The sequence below is a fragment of the Lithobates pipiens genome, unplaced genomic scaffold (assembly GCF_037356315.1).
Source record: "Lithobates pipiens isolate NorthernLeopardFrog02 unplaced genomic scaffold, aLitPip1_a1.2 Scaffold_22, whole genome shotgun sequence".
NCBI classification, from domain to species: domain Eukaryota; kingdom Metazoa; phylum Chordata; class Amphibia; order Anura; family Ranidae; genus Lithobates; species Lithobates pipiens.
The window spans coordinates 92,638,574-92,659,181 of NW_027507784.1; the positions used below are offsets into that span (position 1 = coordinate 92,638,574).

A 20,608-nucleotide genomic window follows, 5' to 3' on the forward strand; every position below is an offset into this window, starting at 1 on the left:
AAATGCTTAGGTGTGAACCAGGCCTACATTTTCTGCTTCCAGGCTGCCTGTTTTTTTTTCAGAACTTTATCGCTGATGTTTCATTACAATGTAATATTATGTAATAGCACTTTTTGTCCAAACCTTCATCTGCGTAATCGGATTACCTGTGTTAAAACAGAACACCATGAGGTTTTATTAGTATTATGTTGTTTTAATCTGGCACTGTTTGTACCTGGTTTTTGCAGCCAGGAGTCTGAGTGAACAGGTCTGTGTGGGTTAGATGTTAGCCTCAGTAATCTTTCTTGCTTATTATCCTGTAGATTCTCTGATCTGGATGGCCAACACCGACATTCAGTGTTCGATGGGACTCTGCCACATCCTTTTGCAATCACTGTATTTGAAGACACCATTTACTGGACTGACTGGAACACCAGAACAGTGGAGAAGGGAAACAAGTATGATGGGTCCGGCAGAACCATGCTGGTCAATACCACCCACAGGCCCTTTGATATTCATGTTTATCATCCATACAGGCAGCCTATTAGTAAGTACAGTATTTTTTTTGTAATATTAATAGTTATTTTATTGATTTAACGTACATAATTTGTTATATCACTAACGGATTGAGGACCCCTTCAGTTGAATGTCTTCCTTATAGTAGCTGCCACAGAAGTTGAAATATATACGGTAAATAAAAAGAAAAAACATATATATAACTCTTATGCAACCATGGTCGCTCCTGTAGCAGCCCTGTGAGATAGACATTAGAGGTCTGTAGTAATTATTTTCATTTGTTTATTTGCTGTGTGCAAGTTCTAGGGACTGATTTGATCAAAATTTAGTATGTTGATAAATTAATTTTATGGTAAAGTGTACGTAAACCCTAACTTATATTAATTGCATCCTTTTGGTTTGTAAAATATGAGTGTCTTTTTTTCTTATCTGTTCTATAAGTGCCAAAAATTGTTGATCTTGAACGAAATCCAATACTGTCCAATGGTTTCACAAACATTTTTATCAGCCCTGTGGACTACAGAACACCTCTACCTACAGTATGCTAAGGCGATAAGGGAAGGGAGGTGCTCTGTAGTCCTAACACACTTCCTGTCCTAAAGTGACAACACTGCTCCTTCACAGATACAGTACAGTGAGTAATCGCTGGCACCCTAGGGCAGGAAGTGTTTTACTGTCAGGATCACCAGGAAAAACAGAAACAGAAATGAGTTCAAATTACTTTTTTTTTCTTTCTACAGTGAAAGGAAAAAAGTATTTAATCCCTCTGCTGATTTTGTAAGTTTGCCCACTGACAAAGAAATGATCAGTCTATAATTTTAATGGTAGGGTTATTTAAACAGTGAGAGACAGAATAACAACAAAAATACACAGAAAAACTCATTTAAAAAAAGTTCTAAATTGATTTGCATTTTAATGATGAAATACTATTTTTACGCCTTCGCAAAACATGACTTAGTATTTGGTGGCAAAACCCTTGTTGGCAATCACAGAGGTCAGAATTTTCTTGTAGTTGGCCACCAGGTTTGCACCTATCTCAGGAGGGATTTTGTCCCACTCCTCTTTGCAGATCCTCTCCAAGTCATTATGGTTTTGAGGCTGACGTTTGGTTACTCAAACCTTCAGCTCCCTCCACATATTTTCTATCGGATTCTTGAGCCACTCATTTGTTGCCTTGGTCATGTGTTTTGCGTCATTGTCATGCTGGAACAACCATCCACAACCCATTTTTAATGCCCTAGCTGAGGGAAGGAGGTTCTCACCCAAGATTTGATGGTACATGGCCCTGTCCATCGTCCCTTTGATGAGGTGAAGTTTTCCTGTCCCCTTAGCAGAAAAACATAATATTTCCACCTCCATGTTTGACGGTGGGGATGGGGTTCTCTGGGACATAGGCAGCATTACTCCTCCTCCAAACACAGTGAGTTGAGTTAATGCCAAAGAGATTGATTTTGTTATCATTTGACCACAACACTTTCACCCAGTTCTCCGCTGAAAGATTCAGATGTTCATTAGCAAACTTCAGATGGGCCTGTACATGTGCTTTCTTGAGCAGGGGGACCTTGCAGGATTTCAGTCCTTCATGGCATAGTTTGTTACCAATTGTTTTCTTGGTGACTGTGGTCCCAGCTGCCTTGAGATCATTGACAAAATTCTTCCCGTAAAGTTCTGGGCTGATTCCTCACTGTTTTCATGGTCATTGTAACTCCATGAGGTGAGCTCTTGCATGGAGCCCCAGATCGAGGGAGATTGACAATTATTTTGTGTTTCTTCCATTTGTAATCACACCAACTGTTGTCATCCTCTCACCAAGCTGATTGGCTATGGTCTTGTAGCCCATTCCAGCCTTGTGTAAGTCTACACAAGTCCCTGACATTCTTGGACAGCTCTTTGGTCTTGGCCATGGTGGAGAGATTGGAATCTGATTGAATGATTGCTTCTGTAGACAGAGGTCTTTTATACAGGTAACCATCTCAGATTAGGAGCACTTTCTTTAAGAGGACGCTCCTAATCTCAACTTGTTATCTGTATAGAAGACACCTGGGGCGTTGCAATCAGGGTCATACCCTGGAAGATAGTGCTTGCAGAAGGAGTTGATCTCACCATGCAAAGCAAAGGCCAGGAATGGGCCGGAGGAATGGAGAGGGATGGGGGGGAGGTAGGAGGGAGGAAAAGATATTCCTTGCAGTGGAGGGGAAGGGGGAAAAAAAGAAAAGAAAAGGGGGTTCAAATGAGTTGTAAGATTTAAAGGTGTAGACAAAGCATCTCCTCGGGTAGTATCGATAAACTCTTAAAGGAATTACAGCAATATAAAGCGGAAGTGGTGTTTCTGCAAGAGACCCACTTAACTCAAGACACAAACGTTAAACTGTATTCCGATAACTTCCCAAATTGGTTTTACGGGGACTCACCAATAAGGAGGGCCAAAAGAGTGGCGATTGGGTTTGAGAAATGTACAAAGTTCAAGGTGACCGATAGGTTGACCGATCCAGAGGGCAGATATTTGTTCCTGAAAGGAAAACTTGGGGATAGGATCTTTACTCTAGCTAATATATACAGTCCAAATAAAAATCCTGTAAGATATTTGAAACAAATCCTGAGGAGACTAGCAGATTTCAAAACAGGGGATGTAATATTGGCGGGTGATCTTAATTTTTGTATGGATCCACCTCTTGATAGTACGTCTCGTGCAAAGGGGATGAGTGGGAAGAGCTTGAAAACAATCAAACTCTGATTAAGACAAAATCAACTGACAGATGCCTGGAGGATACAACATGAAAAGATAAAAGATTACACTTTTTTCTCCCCGGCGCACGGGACGCACTCTAGGTTGGATTACATAATGGTTGACCATAGACTGTTGGAGACCGTGTTGGAAACAGGGATAGGAATAGTATCCTTGTCAGATCACTCCCCGGTGACAATGAAGATGAGGATACCTGGAATACATAGACATCCGTTTACCTGGTGGATAAATGAGAACCTTTTACAAGATAATAAAACCGCAGAAACAATACAGAAAGAAATAGAATTTTATTTCTCGACGAATGACACTGGTGAGGTGACAGGTGCCTCCCTATGGGAGGGACATAAAGCCTTTGTTAGAGGTATCCTCATCTCCATTGAGGCAGGAAAAAAAAAGGAAAGAATAGAGAAAAGGAAGAAATTGATAAAGGAGGTCCATAGACTGGAGCAGGAACATAAAAAACAAAAGGGCCGACAACAGGAACTCTTTCATCAATTGATCAACAAGAGAGAGGAACTTAAAGATATGTATGATCGGGAAACAAGAAGGGTACTAGAGGGGAGAACTAGAGAGAGATACTATGGGGAAAATAAAATAGGTAAATATTTAGCGAGACAGGTGAAAAGAAAGAGAGAGATTAATTTTATTGAAAAAATTCAGGATAAGAAGGGGAAGATTGTCCAACTAGGGAAATTGCGGAAGTATTTAAGCAATATTATGAAGCCCTGTACAATGTAGGTCAGAAAGGGGAACAAGGTAAAGGGAAAAAGGAAAAAATTTAAGAATTTTTGTATAAAGCTAAACTACCACGATTACTACATTGTGATAGGCAGAATATGGATAGACCCATTACAGAAGAGGAAATCCATAATGCACTAAAAGAAACGGCATTAGGTAAAAGTCCGGGCCCAGACGGGTTTACGATCTCTTACTATAAAAAATATAAGGAAATCTTGGTCCCTCAATTTTGTAAATATATAAATGGATTAGGTACAAAATACGAAATGGGAGGAGAAGCCCTGCGAGCTGCAATAACGTTGATCCCGAAGGAGGGCAAAGACCATTTGCTCTGCTCTAATTATAGGCCGATAGCCTTATTGAATACAGACATAAAGCTATACGCCAAAGTTTTGGCGTCTAGACTAAAGGAAAAAATGACAGAACTGGTACATCCGGACCAAGTCGGATTCATACCCGAGAGAGAAGGTAGGGATAATGGGGTGAGGGCATTGCTCCTTCTCCAGGTCCTAAAAAACAATGGGTCCCCAGGTCTATTCCTGTCAATGGACGCTGAAAAAGCTTTCGACAGGGTAGACTGGGGACTCATGTTAGAAACTTTAGAAGTGATGGGTATGGGCCCGAGGATGATCCAATGGATTAAAGTACTTTACAACAGTCCGAAGGCTGCGGTAAAGGTCAATGGAGAAACATCTGCACAGCTTCAAATGGGAAATGGCACCAGACAGGGGTGCCCATTATCACCCCTTCTGTTTGCGCTATCTCTCGAACCGTTACTGGCCTCGATCCGAAACAATCCAGATATAAAGGGGATTAGGGTGGGAGAGGACGAGCACAAACTCGCAGCATACGCGGATGATGTGCTTTTTTTCATCACTAACCCTAGGATAACGCTTCCGAACTTGCTAAGGACACTGGAAAAATTTGGTAAAATATCAAATTTGAAGATAAACCTTGGCAAGTCCGAAGCGTTAAACATCAATATCAGCAACCAGGAAGAGGCGAGACTTCGAGCAGAATTTCACTTCCCCTGGCGTAAGGAGATTAAATACTTGGGAATTCTCCTCTCAGATACTATTAGGAAAATATATATGAATAATTCCATTCCATTATTAGATGAAATAAAGAGAGAAATAAAAAAAATCTTAACCAGCCCTCTCTCGTGGTTAGGACGGATAAACGTGGTTAAAATGATTTTGGTCCCGAAGATCATATATAAGTTCCAAATGTTGCCCATTTCACTCCCTTCGGCCTTCTTTGAAATATTAAGAAAGTTAATCTCTAAGTATATATGGCAATATAAAAAGCCGAGAATTGCGTTTGCGGTGTTAAGGAGGGGGAAAAAACAAGGGGGGTTGGCGGTTCCGGACTTGAAAAGATATTATAATGCAGTGGTTCTCTCACGGGTGGTGGAGTGGGCGAAAGATGTAAATGATAAGAGATGGGTTAGTCTAGAGAATGCAATTTGTCAAGCACAATTAGGGAGAATAATATGGGACCCTCCACAACATAGGACAATAGGCCCTAACACACATGAAATAACACGATATGCACTTAAAACCTGGGACCGAATCCATACACAAAATAAATGGGGTTACAATTCACCTTTGATTTTTTTTAAAGAAAATGATTACTTTTTACCTGGAAAACAAGAAATAGGGGGGAATTGGATAATAAAAAATAATGCACAATTAAAAGTTATATTAGTCAAGGGTAAACTAGTCACTTTTCAAGCACTAAGGGAGGATACTGAATTTATGAGGATTGATGCTTGGCGGTTCCTCCAGTTACGTCAGTTCGTCGCAAAGCTTCCCCAACCAGTACGAGGTGAAGAAGAACTAAGGCCCTTTGAACGGCTTTGTCAGAGAGTAAAATCAAAAAATAACATAGGCTGAATATATAAAATACTCTCAGAGGGGGACGAACTGGAGGACCCGGCGTTTATCAAAAAATGGGAAAACGAGTTGGGGTCACATTGTAGCACTCAAATTAGAAAGAAAATATTTAAATTAGTTCACTGTGCGGTGGGGGATAATAAATTGATAGAGACGAATTTGCATAGCAAGGTGGTATGCCACCCCTGATAAACTGAGCAGGTTTGGAGCCAAACAACCCTCGGATTGTTGGCGGGGATGTAAGAAAATTGGGAACATGGGCCACATTTGGTGGGACTGTCCCATTATTAAAGAATATTGGAGGAGGATTATTGACATAATAAAAGTTGTAACAAAAAAAGAAGTAAGAGAAGACCCATGGATTGTTTTATTCCATGGGACAGACGAACGAACCAATAAAACAATATAGATCCACGGTGATCCCCATACTGCTTGACACCACAAAAGGCTTAATTCCGAAAAAATGGCGAGAGAAGGAGAGCCCTAAAATACAGGATTGGATCTTCCGAGTAAATGAAATACAACACATGGAATGTGCTAAGGAAGGGGGAGAGGAATTAACAGTAAAAGAGGGTGGTGTTGGGAAATGGGAACCCTGGGAAAAATTTTAAAAATCATGGAGATACGTGGAGGAAATAACACAATAGCATTAAGGATAAGCAACACCTGTTAGAAAAAGAAGATTTAATCAGGAACCCCTCGAGATACTTGCAAGGAAGGGTAGGAGGGTGGGAAGGGAGGGGGCGGGGGAAGATACAAGGGTATTTAAGGTTTAGAGGGAGTATGTATAAATTAAGAAAGTATTAAGAAATGTTTGTAAACGGGAATAATGTGTTTCTTATTATTTTTGTATATTGATGGAAAAAATATAAATAAAGATAAAAAAAAAAAAAAAGAAGACACCTGGGAGCCAGAAATCTTGCTGATCGATAGGGGATCAAATACTTATTTCAACTCATTAAAATGCAAATCAATTTATAACTTTTTTTGAAATGTTTTTTTTTTCTGGATATTTTTGTTATTCTGTCTCTCATTGTTAAAATAAACCTACCATTAAAATTATAGACTGATCATTTCTTTGTTAGTGGGCAAATGTACAAAATCTAGGGGTTCAAATACCTTTTTCCTTCACTGTATGCTGCTACACTCCTCTACAGGTAAGTAATAGACAGTGTTCTGGGGGAGAGCACAAAGATTGTGACAGAGGAGAGTGTGAAAATACAGAGAGAAAAAAAAAAGAGAGAATGGAGAGCTATGTATAGTATGCAGAGAATGGAGAGCTATGCAAGGAGATGTATACTGTACTTTATATATTCTTAGTTTGTTATAATCGGGACTTTGCCTTTTAATATTTAGATTTTTTATTTGTAGCAATTTGGTAGAACTCTCAGTTCTTTTTTTACTTTTCCAGGGTCTCCTTATCTCCTTTGTTGAAAAAAAAAAGCTTGTTGATTATGGAGCTCAATAGCTCAAGCTGCATTTTATACACAAGTCAATAATTAGATAACTCTATGTAGGCGTTTAGTGTTTAAAGCTAACACAAAGCCACATGCTCTCCCATACCCAGAAGTATTGGGTATTTCACATGACTCCAGTCTGCCATGCAGAAGGGGAGGGGAGCAAAGTGAAGATAACGATAGGTAGCAGAGAAGATGGACTATAAAGAGAACCTGTTAATTTTCTGTGGGCATAATGACTGGTTCACGTGGTATAAAATATATATATATATATATATATATATATATATATATATATATATATATATATATATATATATTGTGAGGGGACAGGCTCAACAGGTAGTGAAGGCGGTTAACTATAAATGAGACAGGGACACCCAAGAACAGACAAAGCAGGTTTGCCCTGCACTATTATTCAGCAAGGCAGCAAACAAATACAGTTTCAATGCAGGAGGGCTTTGGACAGCAAGCCCATAGCATCAAACAAGCAAAACATCTGTTCGTGTAAATAATCAACTAAACTCAGGTCAGTTCCTGGTGGACTAGATACCACTTAATGGGTTCCCCAAAACACTCAGCACATGCACATTTTTAGTGGTCTGTTGTCATTTAGCCTTTTTACCCAGCAGCAGGTTCTCACAACAGAGAGAGAGAGAGACCCCCCCCCCCCCCGATCATCAGACGAGTCACAGATAGATAGTCACAGAAAGAGTCCTGTGCACAGCAGAGACTAATAAGGAGGTTTGAATACCAGGTAAAATGTGGATCTAGGAATAATAGCTTTGACACACCTAAAGCTAAGAAGTCTCAGGACTCTAGGACTCAGGACAGAACTTATTATGATTCTGAAAAAACAAAAAGTTGTTTTTTTGCATAAACCCTAAAAGTAATTTCATCTTTAGTCATTAGTCTCATATTCTCATATGTTGGAGTTTTGCATGTCTTTTAAAATATTAAATGTTTACAGTGAAATTAAATGGTCTTTTCTTTTAGTGAATAATCCATGTGGCAGAAACAATGGTGGCTGTTCTCATCTGTGTCTAATAAAAGAAGGAGGACAGGGATACACCTGTGAATGCCCAGACAATTTTGTGGCAATGCAATTCGGAAACGTAGTACGCTGTCTCCCATCATGTTCCAGTACTCAGTTCCTGTGTGCTGACAGTGAACGGTAGGTTAACGTGTTAATTATTGGTCATGCTGAATCGAGAGTATAAAGTTTCTTCTGTGTGTTTTTCAGGACCTAAAATCCCCCTGTCAAAATCAGACTGTATATATGTGAACCCTAAGCCGTTGTACACACGGTCGGAGATTCCAACGGAATGTGTCCTATCGGACCGTTTTGGTCAATAATCCGACTGTGTGTAGTATGCATCGGACTGTTTCCGTCGGATCCAATTTTCCAACTTGTTGGAAATATTTTCCGGCAAACTGGTCCGACAGGACATACTCCGATCATGTGTAGAGAATTCCAATCGGACAAAGTGCCACGCATGCTCAGATCAAATTCCTACACCAAAGCTATTGGCTACTAGCGTGAACGTAGTCCCGTCGTAACGAAATAACGTCATCACGTTCTGAACGATCGGATTTTCCGACAACTTGGTCCGACCGTGTGTATGCAATAGTTTCGGACACAATCCATTGGACAAAATCCGTCGGACAAAATCCAACAGATTTGGTTGGCAGAATGTCCGACCGTGTGTACAAGGGCTTACAGTTACAGTTCTTTATAATTATACTGTCACATGACGCTAAAAATAGCTATCTCTAATTGGTATCCGTGAGTACTTGCGAAAGAGTATTGGTAATCGAACTTGGTCTTAAAAAACATTCCTGTGCCTCAAAAGGAACCCCTTGCCATGCAGGCTGTCTTCTATGTTCTGCAAATCATCTTGTTTAGATGTTGGGATTAGCACAACTCCCATTGTACATCCAGGTCTGATTGAATTGCTGTAGGCAGTGGAGGCTGGTGATCCATTTTTTTGAGGCGGGGCAGCAAATTAACTTGGCTGCAACCCCTGGGGATTGCAGCAAGTGAGTCCTCAGCATCAGGCATTTGTTTTTTACTCACAGGCCCCTGCTGTGGGGGGGGGGGGGGGGGGGGGGGCGGCACCGCTAATGAGCGGGCTGCCCACCACCCACTGGCCGTAGGTCTCGTAGATCCCAGCTACGTGGCCATGTCTTTGCTCTCTCTCCTCCAGGCCATTCACAAAACACACAGCGGTTGGTTTACTAAAACTGGAGAGTGCAAAATTTGCTGCAGTTGTGCATTGTATCCAATCAACGTCTAACATCAGCTTGTTTAATTAAGCTTTGTGAATAAAACCTGGAAGCTGATTGGTTTCTATGCAGAGCTGCACCAGATTTTGTACTCTTCAGTTTTAGTAAATCAAACCCACAGTCCCATGTTTAGTGGTGCCTAAAAAAGTCACAAAATATGTCCCTGCTATAATCTTGCACAACATAAAAACATTTGTGTTTTCTCCTATGAATATAAATGTCTTTCAGCTATGCAGAGATTTTATTTTTCTCCTGGGTGTAGTCACCCTTTCCCGGCTTGACCTATCTGAAAAAAAAACTCACTTTTCATCAATCAGTGGAAACTTTCTTTATTATAATATTTGTAAGGATGGATGAGTTTTAGTTTTGAACTTCCAAACTGTGGTGTTTCAGGCACTGACATTTTAATTGAGAGAACTGTGTGTATTACTGTATACCTAAAGCTGTGCAGAGATAGGTAAAAATCTATATAGTATTTTCTCTATTTTATGATTTAGATTTTTTTTGTAATTCACATCTGCCAGTTGAGATATACAAAGAAAGTCACATTGTAATTTTACTTTCCAGATGTATCCCTATTTGGTGGAAATGTGATGGTCAGCGAGATTGCCGGGATGGCTCAGATGAGCCGTCTTCTTGTCCTCATCGGTACTGCCCCATAGGACAATTCCAGTGCAATGATGGAAACTGTACAAGCACTCACTTCTTGTGTAACACTCAACAAGATTGCCCAGATAATTCTGATGAAGATCCAATACTTTGTGGTATGTAAAGTAAAAGTTGTTTTTTTGCCCTCTTATTCAGTATGGTTTTGCCATTGAAGCAGTTTAACAGTCCTTTTGGGATGGGAAAGTTATATAGGGGCTCAAATACTTGTTGCATGTTGTGAAGGCCTAAACACTTGGAGAAGTTACCTCTGCTGAAGGGGAGGAATCAGGTTTGGATTAGCTGATCCTCCTTTTCAGCAAAGATCATGGGACCAAGTACTAGGACTTGCACACATACAGTATGACTACCACTGGAAGGAACAATATTTTTTTCAGTAGAGGTAACTATTTCTGCTTATCTGTCAAGACTGCTATCACAGCTTTGAGTGTAGTTCCATTTTAAGCTCAAATTATTTTTAAATATGTAGTGGCAGCTCCTTAAGAGCACGCGCTATGCACTTTTCAAAGTTAAACTTTGCCTAAACTGCAGTTTGGTTTGGGTTTATTTGTCTAAATTGGACCTCTGCATCAGTCTGACTGGACTGTGAGATGTTCAGCACTTCCACAGGGGGCACTGTTTCTTGTGGCAGGCATGGAACTATGGTCTGGTTAGGTGCTTAAGTTACTCTCTTTCTGAGCCAGGTCAGTGGGAGAGGCCCTCTCGCTGTGCCCTCTGGGAGAGGGTATTTAAGATGTGGATCACGTGGCTGGGGGTCTGGTCCAGTATGATGTGCTGACTTCATGGTCCTGGTCCTCCTGACCAGCCCCCAGGAAGGCTGTGGCCTGGGGTGCGGATCCACCCGACTTTAATATCTCGGGGCTGGCTAGCCCGAGGCAAGGAAACTAAAGGAGGATTCTGAGGTGGTTGGGTGCATTCTCCGGTTTGGGAGAGACCCAGAGTACTTCAAGCATTTCAGGGGAGGACTCTTTAGAAGAACACCACGTACAGGTTGATTTTCTTAACAAGAGCCTGTAAGGGCTGAAGTAACCGAGAGAATCCGGTCTTGTGGATATCGCCAAGCAGGCTGAAAGATCCAGGTATCCTACAAGTGTTTCAAGTTTAGTTTCCCTACATGTTCTACAACAACGTCTGTGGCAGAGACATTATTTTGTACGTTCTACAACAATGTCTGTAGCAGAGACTTGTTCCTGATTAAGCACCTTGTTGGCTGCTAGGCCTTGTGAGAGAAGGACTGTCCAACCTGAGTGACCATCCAGCTGCGAATGGCTATTCTCTGGATACAGTCAAAGTAATCAAGTTCTTCAACATTTTTGACTTTGACACTGAGTACCTGAACTTCCTTTCCAACCCTCTGATACCAAGTTGAAAGACTGTTCAATTGACTGAGTTTTGCAAATAAAATCCATTCAAGTGGATCTGTTGTCAGTCTCAAGTTACTGGGCTATTTACCACGGGACATCCCCTAGACGTGCCACAAGGAGAACAGAAGGTAACGGTAAGCCCAAAAATAACCAGCAGCTCCTTTGGGGGTGAGAGCTACAAATAATTAATAAATTAAGGAAAATAAGTCCACAGACAGTCATACATATAGTATGTGCCAGAAAGAATCCCTTCCTTTCCAGAACTTTAATTAATTACATGCAGAGACTACGCTCAGCTTCAGTCGAATAGAAGATGTTCAGAAGATGACACATGGTGTGAGCTGCCATCAAATAGCTGAGAATTATATTGCATGATCAGTTGGGTAGAATTCTGTCTTCTGCAGTTGTGTGCTGAAGTGATGAAGCAGTTGAAGAGTAAGGGAAATGTAAACTGTGTTCAGGAAAAGTAATGATATGTTAGAATGTAGTGGCTCCTATTGCCCTTTTTCTTTAATGGTCATTGGATACATGGCTTTAGCAATGATGTTTTTGCTTATCTATAGCAGTTTAATTTGTTTACTATGCTTCCTACAGCTAATCACCAGTGTGAAGATCATCAGTGGCAATGCGCTAATAAGCACTGCATCCCCGAGGCCTGGCAGTGTGATGGTGAGGATGACTGTGGAGACAACTCAGATGAGGACAGCTCTCACTGTACGACCCGAACCTGCAATCCAGGGCAGTTTAAGTGTAAAAACGGACGCTGCATACCTCAGAGCTGGAAATGTGATGTCGACGATGACTGTGGGGATCATTCTGATGAACCTATCGAGGAATGCAGTAAGCAAAAACCTGAAGGCCCTAATATGTTTAGGGTGGCCATACAAAAAAAGATCAGGATGCCTGGCTTGGCTCTGAATTGGGTTTTTGTGACCTGATCTTTCATTTTATATGTAGAAAGTCAAAGTTGACCCATCCTAAAATAATCTGATCGGTAATGCAAGAGAAGTAACTGTATAATATAGTCATATGACCACATCTCCCACATTTCACTTTGTGCCCAGTTGGTATTTACACACAAATATGTATTTGTTTTGGTAGTTGTCTGCACCCATGCAGTTTGTGAACATGTTCGATTTTAACTTTGTCCAATGCAAAATGGTGTGTCCCTGCACCTGTTAATGTGCATCCCACTCAAGTATATCAAATGGCTTCAACCTGGTTTCCACCCATGGGAGAACACCCTGCTAACACATTTCACCCTACTGCTCTCAATTGGGTGAAACATGTTAGAGGGTTGTTCTCTCATGGGTGGCAATGACTTTAATTCACATTAAGGGAGTGTGGAGATGCACCATTTTGCTGTGGACCTATTATCAGACTTGATGAGCCTTACTAGCTGAACCAGCACCTGATAGGAACATACTGGGGCATGGGAATGGTGCTTTTTTTATTTTAGGATTTATGTGTCTACTTCTCCAGTAATTCATAATTTCTGACTATAGATCGGAGGAGTAATTTTGGTAAAACAGGTTGTGTTGCAAAGTTTTGGTGTTGGCAAAATTTGCTGAAAATACTATATTTGTAATTTTCATATTTGGAGGGCATGGGTTATTTCTGGGCATCTTTAGAGTAGTTTCGTTTATTTTTAATTTAGTGTTCCCTATATTTGTGCTTTCTTTCAGTGAAGGTCTACTTTTTAGCACAAGAACAGGTGAAGGTAGCTTTGGTCATTCTTAGGCACCATTTAAAGCCAATTACACCTATAACAAAAAAAAAAAAACACCCTAATTTTTCTTTCCCTTTTCACTTTAATGCATTTCGTCAAAACAGTTCCATTTTACCATAATTTCCAGATTTTTACAAAAATTTTGTGGAAATAAAAGTCTTTCAATTTCTGTAGTCCCTAGTTAAGGCTGAATCTTAGTTATTTAGTTGCCATACAAAATGCCTCTATTTGTGCACTGCGGAAAAATGTGTGTGTTTTCGTTTCATGTGTTTTTTTTTGAGTCATTCGTTATTATTGAAATTCATTATATCAAATAAATTCGTAAAAATACATTATTCGAAAAGCTAAAAAAGTGGATCTCCAAAAATTAAAAAAAATTCTAAAATAAGAACAAAAATCCGAAAATAAGAATGAAAATTCTAAAATGTGAAAGAATGAAAATCCAAAAATAAGAAAATCCAAAATAATAACTAACTAGCTAATAATAACTAACTATTAAATTATAGGTATTGGAATTTCCTTTCAAATTTTTAAATAACATAAAGAATACAAATTTATCTGAAGTTACAAAATATCCGAAATAGTGAATGCCACATGTAAACAAATGGAACGTAACAAATTAATAATAATAAATAAAAATAATAATGATTTATTATCAATATGTTACATTCCAATCATTTAATGCAGCTTTCGTTATTTTGGATAATTCGTAATTTCAGATAAATTCGTGTTCAATAAGAGCCAAATTTTAACGGAAATTTCAATACCTAAAATGTAATAGTTTGTAATAGTTATTATTAGTTAGTTAATTATTTGGATTTTCGGGTTTTCAAATTTTCGGATTTTCGTTGTTATTTTTTACATTTTTTGATTTTCGAATTTCGGATTTTCAAATTCTTTACATTTTAGAATTTCAAATTTTCAAAATTTTTGAATTTCAAATTTTCAAAATTTTTGAACTTCGAATTTTCAACATTTTTGAATTGTCGAATTTTAAAAATGTTCTAATTTCGGATTTTCACATTTCAGATTTTTAGTTCTTTCAAATTTTAGAATTTTGGATTTTTGTTAGACGGGTTTTTGTTGAATATTTCCAGATTAACAATTTTGTCGCATTTCATCTAAAAACGAATTCGGAACGAAAACAAATTGCGCATGTCTAGCCTCTGTGGCATGCTTTTGCTGAGAGTCTCTTTCAGACTTTATGTTTTGCATTTTATCTCTGGAATTGATCCCCTTTTTAATGCATGCCAATATTCTGTTTGCTTTGTTAGCAGCAGCTTGGCATCGCATGCCATTGCTGAGCCTGTCATCTACTAGGACCCCCCGGTCTTTTTCCATCCTACATTCCCCCAGAGGTTCTCCCCTCAGTGTATGGATTGCATTCATATTTTTGCCACCGAAATGCATTATTTTACATTTTTCTACATTGAACCTTATTTGCCATGTAGTTGCCCACCCCATTAATTTGTTCAGATCTTTTTGCAAGGTTTCCACATCCTGCGGAGAAGTTATTTCCCTGCTTAGCTAGTATCGTCCAAAATACAGAGATTGAACTGTTTACTCCATCCTCTGGGTCATTTATGAACAAATTAAATAGCATTGGTCCCAGCACAGAACCCTGGGGAACCCCACTACCCACCCCTGACCATTCCGAGTACTCCCCATTTATCGCTACCCTCTGAACTCATCCTTGTAGCCAGTTTTCAATCCATTCACCCTATGGTCCATGCCAATGGACCTTATTTTGTACAGTAAACGTTTATGAGGAACTGTGTCAAATGCTTTTGCAAAATCCAGATAAACCACGTCTACAGGCTTTCCTTTATCTAGATGGCAACTCACCTCCTCATAGAAGGTTAGTAGATTGATTTGGCAAAAAAGATTCTTCATGAATCCCTGATGATTACTGCTAATGGTACCATTCTCATGACTAAAATCTTGTATACAGTCCCTTATCATCCCCTCCAAGAGTTTACATACTACTGATGTTAGGCTAACTGGTCTGTAATTCCCAGGGATGTATTTTGGACCCTTTTTAAATATTGGTGCTACATTGGCTTTTCTACAATCAGCTGTTACCATTTCAGTCAGTAGACTGTCAGTAAAAATTAGGAACAATGGTCTGGCAATTACTTGACTAAGTTCCCTAAGTACCCTCGGGTGCAAACCATCTGATTTAATCAGTCAATGATAGACATTGTTTATTGGTCCTGGATCCTTAGAAATGGCAATTTAGCAGTTAAAAAAAATCCTTATAAATGCTTAATATTTAGAAATAATGCATTGCTAACATCTTTTTCCTAGTGGGCCCTGCTTACCGCTGCGACAATCACACTGATTTTGACTGCAAGACAAACTACCGTTGTATCCCACTCTGGGCTGTGTGCAATGGTTATGATGACTGCAGGGATAACTCTGATGAGCAGAATTGTGGTAAGTTAGCTATTGTTAGAGAATTAAGTATATTATATTTTCGTTGTTTTAATAGAATCTCACCAATTAAACAGATTTCCATTTATTGCCTTTATATTTCCACTTTACATATGCATGTCCCCAACCCACAATCTCCAGCAGAGATCAAAAATGAGAATATACAGTTAAAGAGCCCATAGATAACTAGATCATCTTTCTTTCCATCTTTGCTCTGTGTCACAAACTACATATTGGATCTGATGCAGTAACAGTCAGTGCTATTATATTTTTCACTGTCTTATTAAAGTTTGTAATCTATCCTACATCATAAATTCAGAATTAGCTCAAAACTAATTTACAGGATATAGTACAAAGTTCACAGAAAGTATCAAAGTGAATTCTTTGCATACAGGTATATTAATGTGATGTGTTCTCGTGTTGCCTGAGCTACAGATTCTGTATTATTGTTGAAATAAATGTAATTATGCTGTCAGTTTGTAATCCACAGTTATTGGTTTATACATATGAAGAGAGTTCAGTGGTTTCCCTTACAGGGAGATCTTACAATATTGACTCTGATAGGCTGTATGCCAATGATCATTAAACCATTTGGGGCTTAACAAAATACTTGCTTAATCGTTATGGTGGTGCAGCCAACAAATCCTAACCATGAATGATTGGAATTTGCAGAAGAAAGAACGTGCAATCCACTGGGAGATTTTCGCTGTGAAAATCATCGTTGTATTCCTCTGCGTTGGAAGTGTGATGGCGACAATGACTGCGGAGACGGATCTGATGAGCGCAACTGCAGTAAGGAATATTGGTCCAGTTAGAGGTTTTATGCTTTTTTGTAATGTTTGAAGTCTCTGCACAACAATAACTCCCTTCCTTTTACTAGTGGAAGAGGAGCAGCCACTATATGTACAGCAGAACCATTTCGTTAATGTAGGTTTAATATGCCTATAGGCAGTGGCGGCCGGTGGTAATTTTTTAGAGGGGACATTTTCACCACCCCTCCAGACGGTCGGGTCTGGAGCACTTACCCCATCTATGGTGGGCAGCGCTTCTCCCAGGAGACTCCCCCTGCATGGTGGTGGCGGCTTCACCTTCCCTTACTCTCAACGGGCATCATGGTCGGTTTCCGCTTCCTCCTTCCTCGGTGGTCAAGTGGGACTCTTCTCTTTTCAGCCAATTGGAAAACAGGTCTCATACCCACTTCGGATTGAGGATCAGTGTTTCAATAGCGAATATTATTTTGCTGTTGTAACACCCTGGTGGGCTCATGGCGCAATGCTCTGCCCACGAGCCCATCCTATTTTGAAGTCTATTAGAGGCTCTGGCTCTAATCAGGTGCTTCAGAAAAACACCCCGCCGCTGTAATTCATGCGCCCAGATTCCTGAAAGGGGCCAGACACATGAATAGGGGGTAGTGGCCGTAGATCATAGGATGGGCTGCCACTGTCTATAGAAGCTATTGGCAGCCAAGAGCCAAGAAGGACTTCATTTCATATCTCTAATAAAGGCCGCTATTTGAGATAAGATTCATGCCAGTGTTCTATCGAGAAATGCCCTCCATAAAAAAATGCCTCTGATGAGTCTGCACATGTGCAGTATGCAACATCACTCTAGCTGATATGTTAATCAGCTGGCATGACGTCAACACAGCGCATGCGCAGATAGTTGTAGGCAGTATCCGACGATCTGCTAAGAGAATGTAATTGTCAGATTCTGACTTGCTGTTGCGGGGCGGGTTGTGGGTGTTTTAACCTGCCCTTAGACACAACCAAAATACGCAGTTTAACACACTCAAGTTGCTGTGCAACGGACAGAAAACTCATTGTTCAATACAGCCAAAACCCGCCCCACAACAGTGAGACAGAATCTGACCATTTTATTTTCTCTCTGCGCTTAGCAGATCGTCAGATATTGCCTCCCACGATCTGCGTATGCACCGTATTGACGTCACGCCAGCTGATCAAAATATCAGCTGGAGTGACGTTGCCTACTGCGCATGCGCAGACCCATCTGAGGCATTTTTCGACGGAGGGCATTTCTCGATAGAACACCTGTATTAGAATTCACCAGACATCAGCCAACATACTGTATGTCCCAAGTCTGGTCATACACAGAATGAATTTTAACCTGTGTGTGGCCATCCTCACTTGACAGAAGACGAATGATTGGTCTACTTCTGTTGAAGGAACAATTTTTGCTGATCATCTGTAACAAATCAGCTGCACCTGCTAATCAGTGTATTCTGACAGTGGCGGATGCTGCTGTCAAAATACATTATCCTGATGGGGGGGTTTCCTCCATCCAACTTGTTTGTGTGGATAGAAGAATCTCTGATGGTGGAAGGAAAAAAAAAAGAAAACAAACGTTTTCTAATGTATGTTTAGGTTTAGAATAATAACAGCAGCACTAGGTGCAGAGGGGTAATGTCAGCATTTACAAATGAACTCAAAATCATTGTAAATGTGCATCCGATGTCAACTTAAAAGAAACTAAACTTGGCGATACTCAACTTTCCTTTAATGGTCCCATGCCTGTGAGGTCCCTTGCCGGCACCAACATCTTCCCCCCAGCTTCTTCCAGGTGCTAATCATTGGCCATCTTAATTGACCGGCACAGAATGACATCACCCCTGTACATGCACACAAACACTGTGCTGGAAAGTAAACTGAGCTGCTCATGTGCAGCTCATTGTACATTCTATTGAAGACTGTGAGCAGGTAGGCAGATTTATTTTCTTGCAGGCAGGTAGATTTATTTTCATGTTTATTTTCTGTGAGCAGGTAGGTTTATTTTTAACTCTAGTGGAACTAGAGTCTTAATATTAGACACTAGTTCCACTTTAAATTCCATGTGATAAATCCTTTTAGAAAACAGGGATTGCATGTGTACCATTGCCCTCAATACAAAAAACACAAATGTTCCTTAGAACTGTGTTCTACTAACCTATATATATATTATATATATATATAATATATATATATATATATATATATATATATATATATATATATATATATATATATAAATTCTTCTGTGTTTCTAGCCTACAGCCTTTCCTGCAGTGCATAAGAGCAATGCAGTGCATGTTTCAGTGCATGTATTCATGTATTCTATTTAAAAAATTCCTTGTAGGTCCTCGGGAATGCACAGAAAGTGAATTTAAATGTGATAATCTGCACTGCATTCCCAGCCGCTGGCTCTGTGACCATGATAATGACTGCGAAGATAACTCAGATGAAAGAGACTGTGGTATGTACATAAAACATGGTTCATGGGGATACAAAGTAAATTCCATATAGTTTCATAGTTGGTAAGGTTGAATAAAGACACTAGTTCATCCAGTTCAACTATATGATGTATATACAGTATATACAGTGCCTTCAAAAAGTATTCACACCCCTTGAAATTTTACACATTTTGTCATGTCACAACCAAAAACGTAAATGTATTTTATTGGGATTTTATGTGATAGGTCAACACAAAGTGGCATATAATTGTGAAGTGGAAGGAAAATGATAAATGTTTTTCAAAATTTCTTACAAATAAATATCTGAAAAGTGTGGTGTGCATTTGTATTCAGCCCCCTTTACTCTGATATCTCTAACTAAAATGTAGTGGAACCAATTGCCTTCAGAAGTCACCTAATTAGTAAATAAAGTCCACCTGTGTGTAATTTATTATCAGTGTAAATACAGCTGTTCTGTGAAGCCCTCAGAGGTTTGTTAAAGAATCTTAGTGAACAAACAGCATCATGAAGGCCAAGGGATACAGTTGTGGAGAAGTTTAAAGCAGGGTTAAGTTTTAAAAAATATCCCAAGCTTTGAACATCTCACAGAGCACTGTTCAATTTATCATCTGAAAATGGAAAGAGTATGGCACAACTGAAAACCTACTAAGACATGGCCCTCAATCTAAACTGACCGGCCGGGCAATCAGAACATTAATCGGAAAAGCAGCCAAGAGGTCCATGGTAACGCTGGAGGAGCTCCACAGCTCAGGTGGGAGAATCTGTCCACAGGACAACTATTAGTCTCGCCCTCCACAGATCTGGCCTTTATGGAAGAGTGGCAAGAGAAAAGCCATTCTTGAAAGAAAACCATAAGAAGCCCTGTTTGCAGTTTGCTAGAAGCCATGTGGGGGATGCACTAAACATGTGGAAGAAGGTGCTCTGGTCAGATGACACCAAAATTTAACTTTTTGGCCTAAAAGCAAAATGCTATGTGTGGCGGAAAACTAACACTGCACATCACCCTGAACACACTATTCCCGCCATGAAACATGGTTTTGGCAGCATCATGTTGTGGTGATGCTTTTCTTCAGCAGGGACAGGGAAGCTGGTCAGAGTTGATGGGAAGATGGATGGAGCCAAATACAGAGCAATCTTAAAATGAAACGTATTAAGCCCCATACACGTGATCAGAAATTCTGCCATAAAAAGTCAGATGTGAGCTTTTGGTCAGAAATTCTGGATTTTTGCTGGCAGAATTCCAGCCAGCAAAATATTGAGAGCAGGTTTTCTATTTTTCGGTCGGAAAAAGTTCAGATCGTCTGTACAAATTCCGATGTGCAAAGTTCCTACGCATGCTCGGAAACAATTCGACGCATGCTCGGAAGCATTGAACTTAATTTTCTCGGCTTGTCGTAGTGTTGTACGTCCCCGCGTTCTTGGCGGTCGAAAGTACAGAGAACTTTTGTGTGACCGTGTGTATGCAAGCCAAGCTTGAGCAGAATTGGATGGTTTTTCCGATGGAAAATCCGCTCGTGTGTACGGGGCATTAGAGTCTGCAAAAGACTTGAGACTG

At 39.9% G+C, this 20,608-nt stretch overlaps 1 protein-coding gene across 2 annotated transcripts in view; it reads left to right on the forward strand.

Moving 5' to 3' along the window:
• Positions 1-20,608, forward strand: part of LRP2 (LDL receptor related protein 2) — a 348,324-nt gene that overhangs the window by 279,915 nt on the left and 47,801 nt on the right. For both annotated transcript variants that reach the window (XM_077447895.1, XM_077447894.1), the window contains exons 53-59: positions 303-526; positions 8,328-8,505; positions 10,185-10,381; positions 12,242-12,487; positions 15,684-15,812; positions 16,482-16,601; positions 18,939-19,055. In XM_077447895.1, coding sequence (XP_077304021.1) covers positions 303-526; positions 8,328-8,505; positions 10,185-10,381; positions 12,242-12,487; positions 15,684-15,812; positions 16,482-16,601; positions 18,939-19,055 — 1,211 coding nt within the window. The remainder of the gene's footprint in view (positions 1-302; positions 527-8,327; positions 8,506-10,184; positions 10,382-12,241; positions 12,488-15,683; positions 15,813-16,481; positions 16,602-18,938; positions 19,056-20,608) is intronic.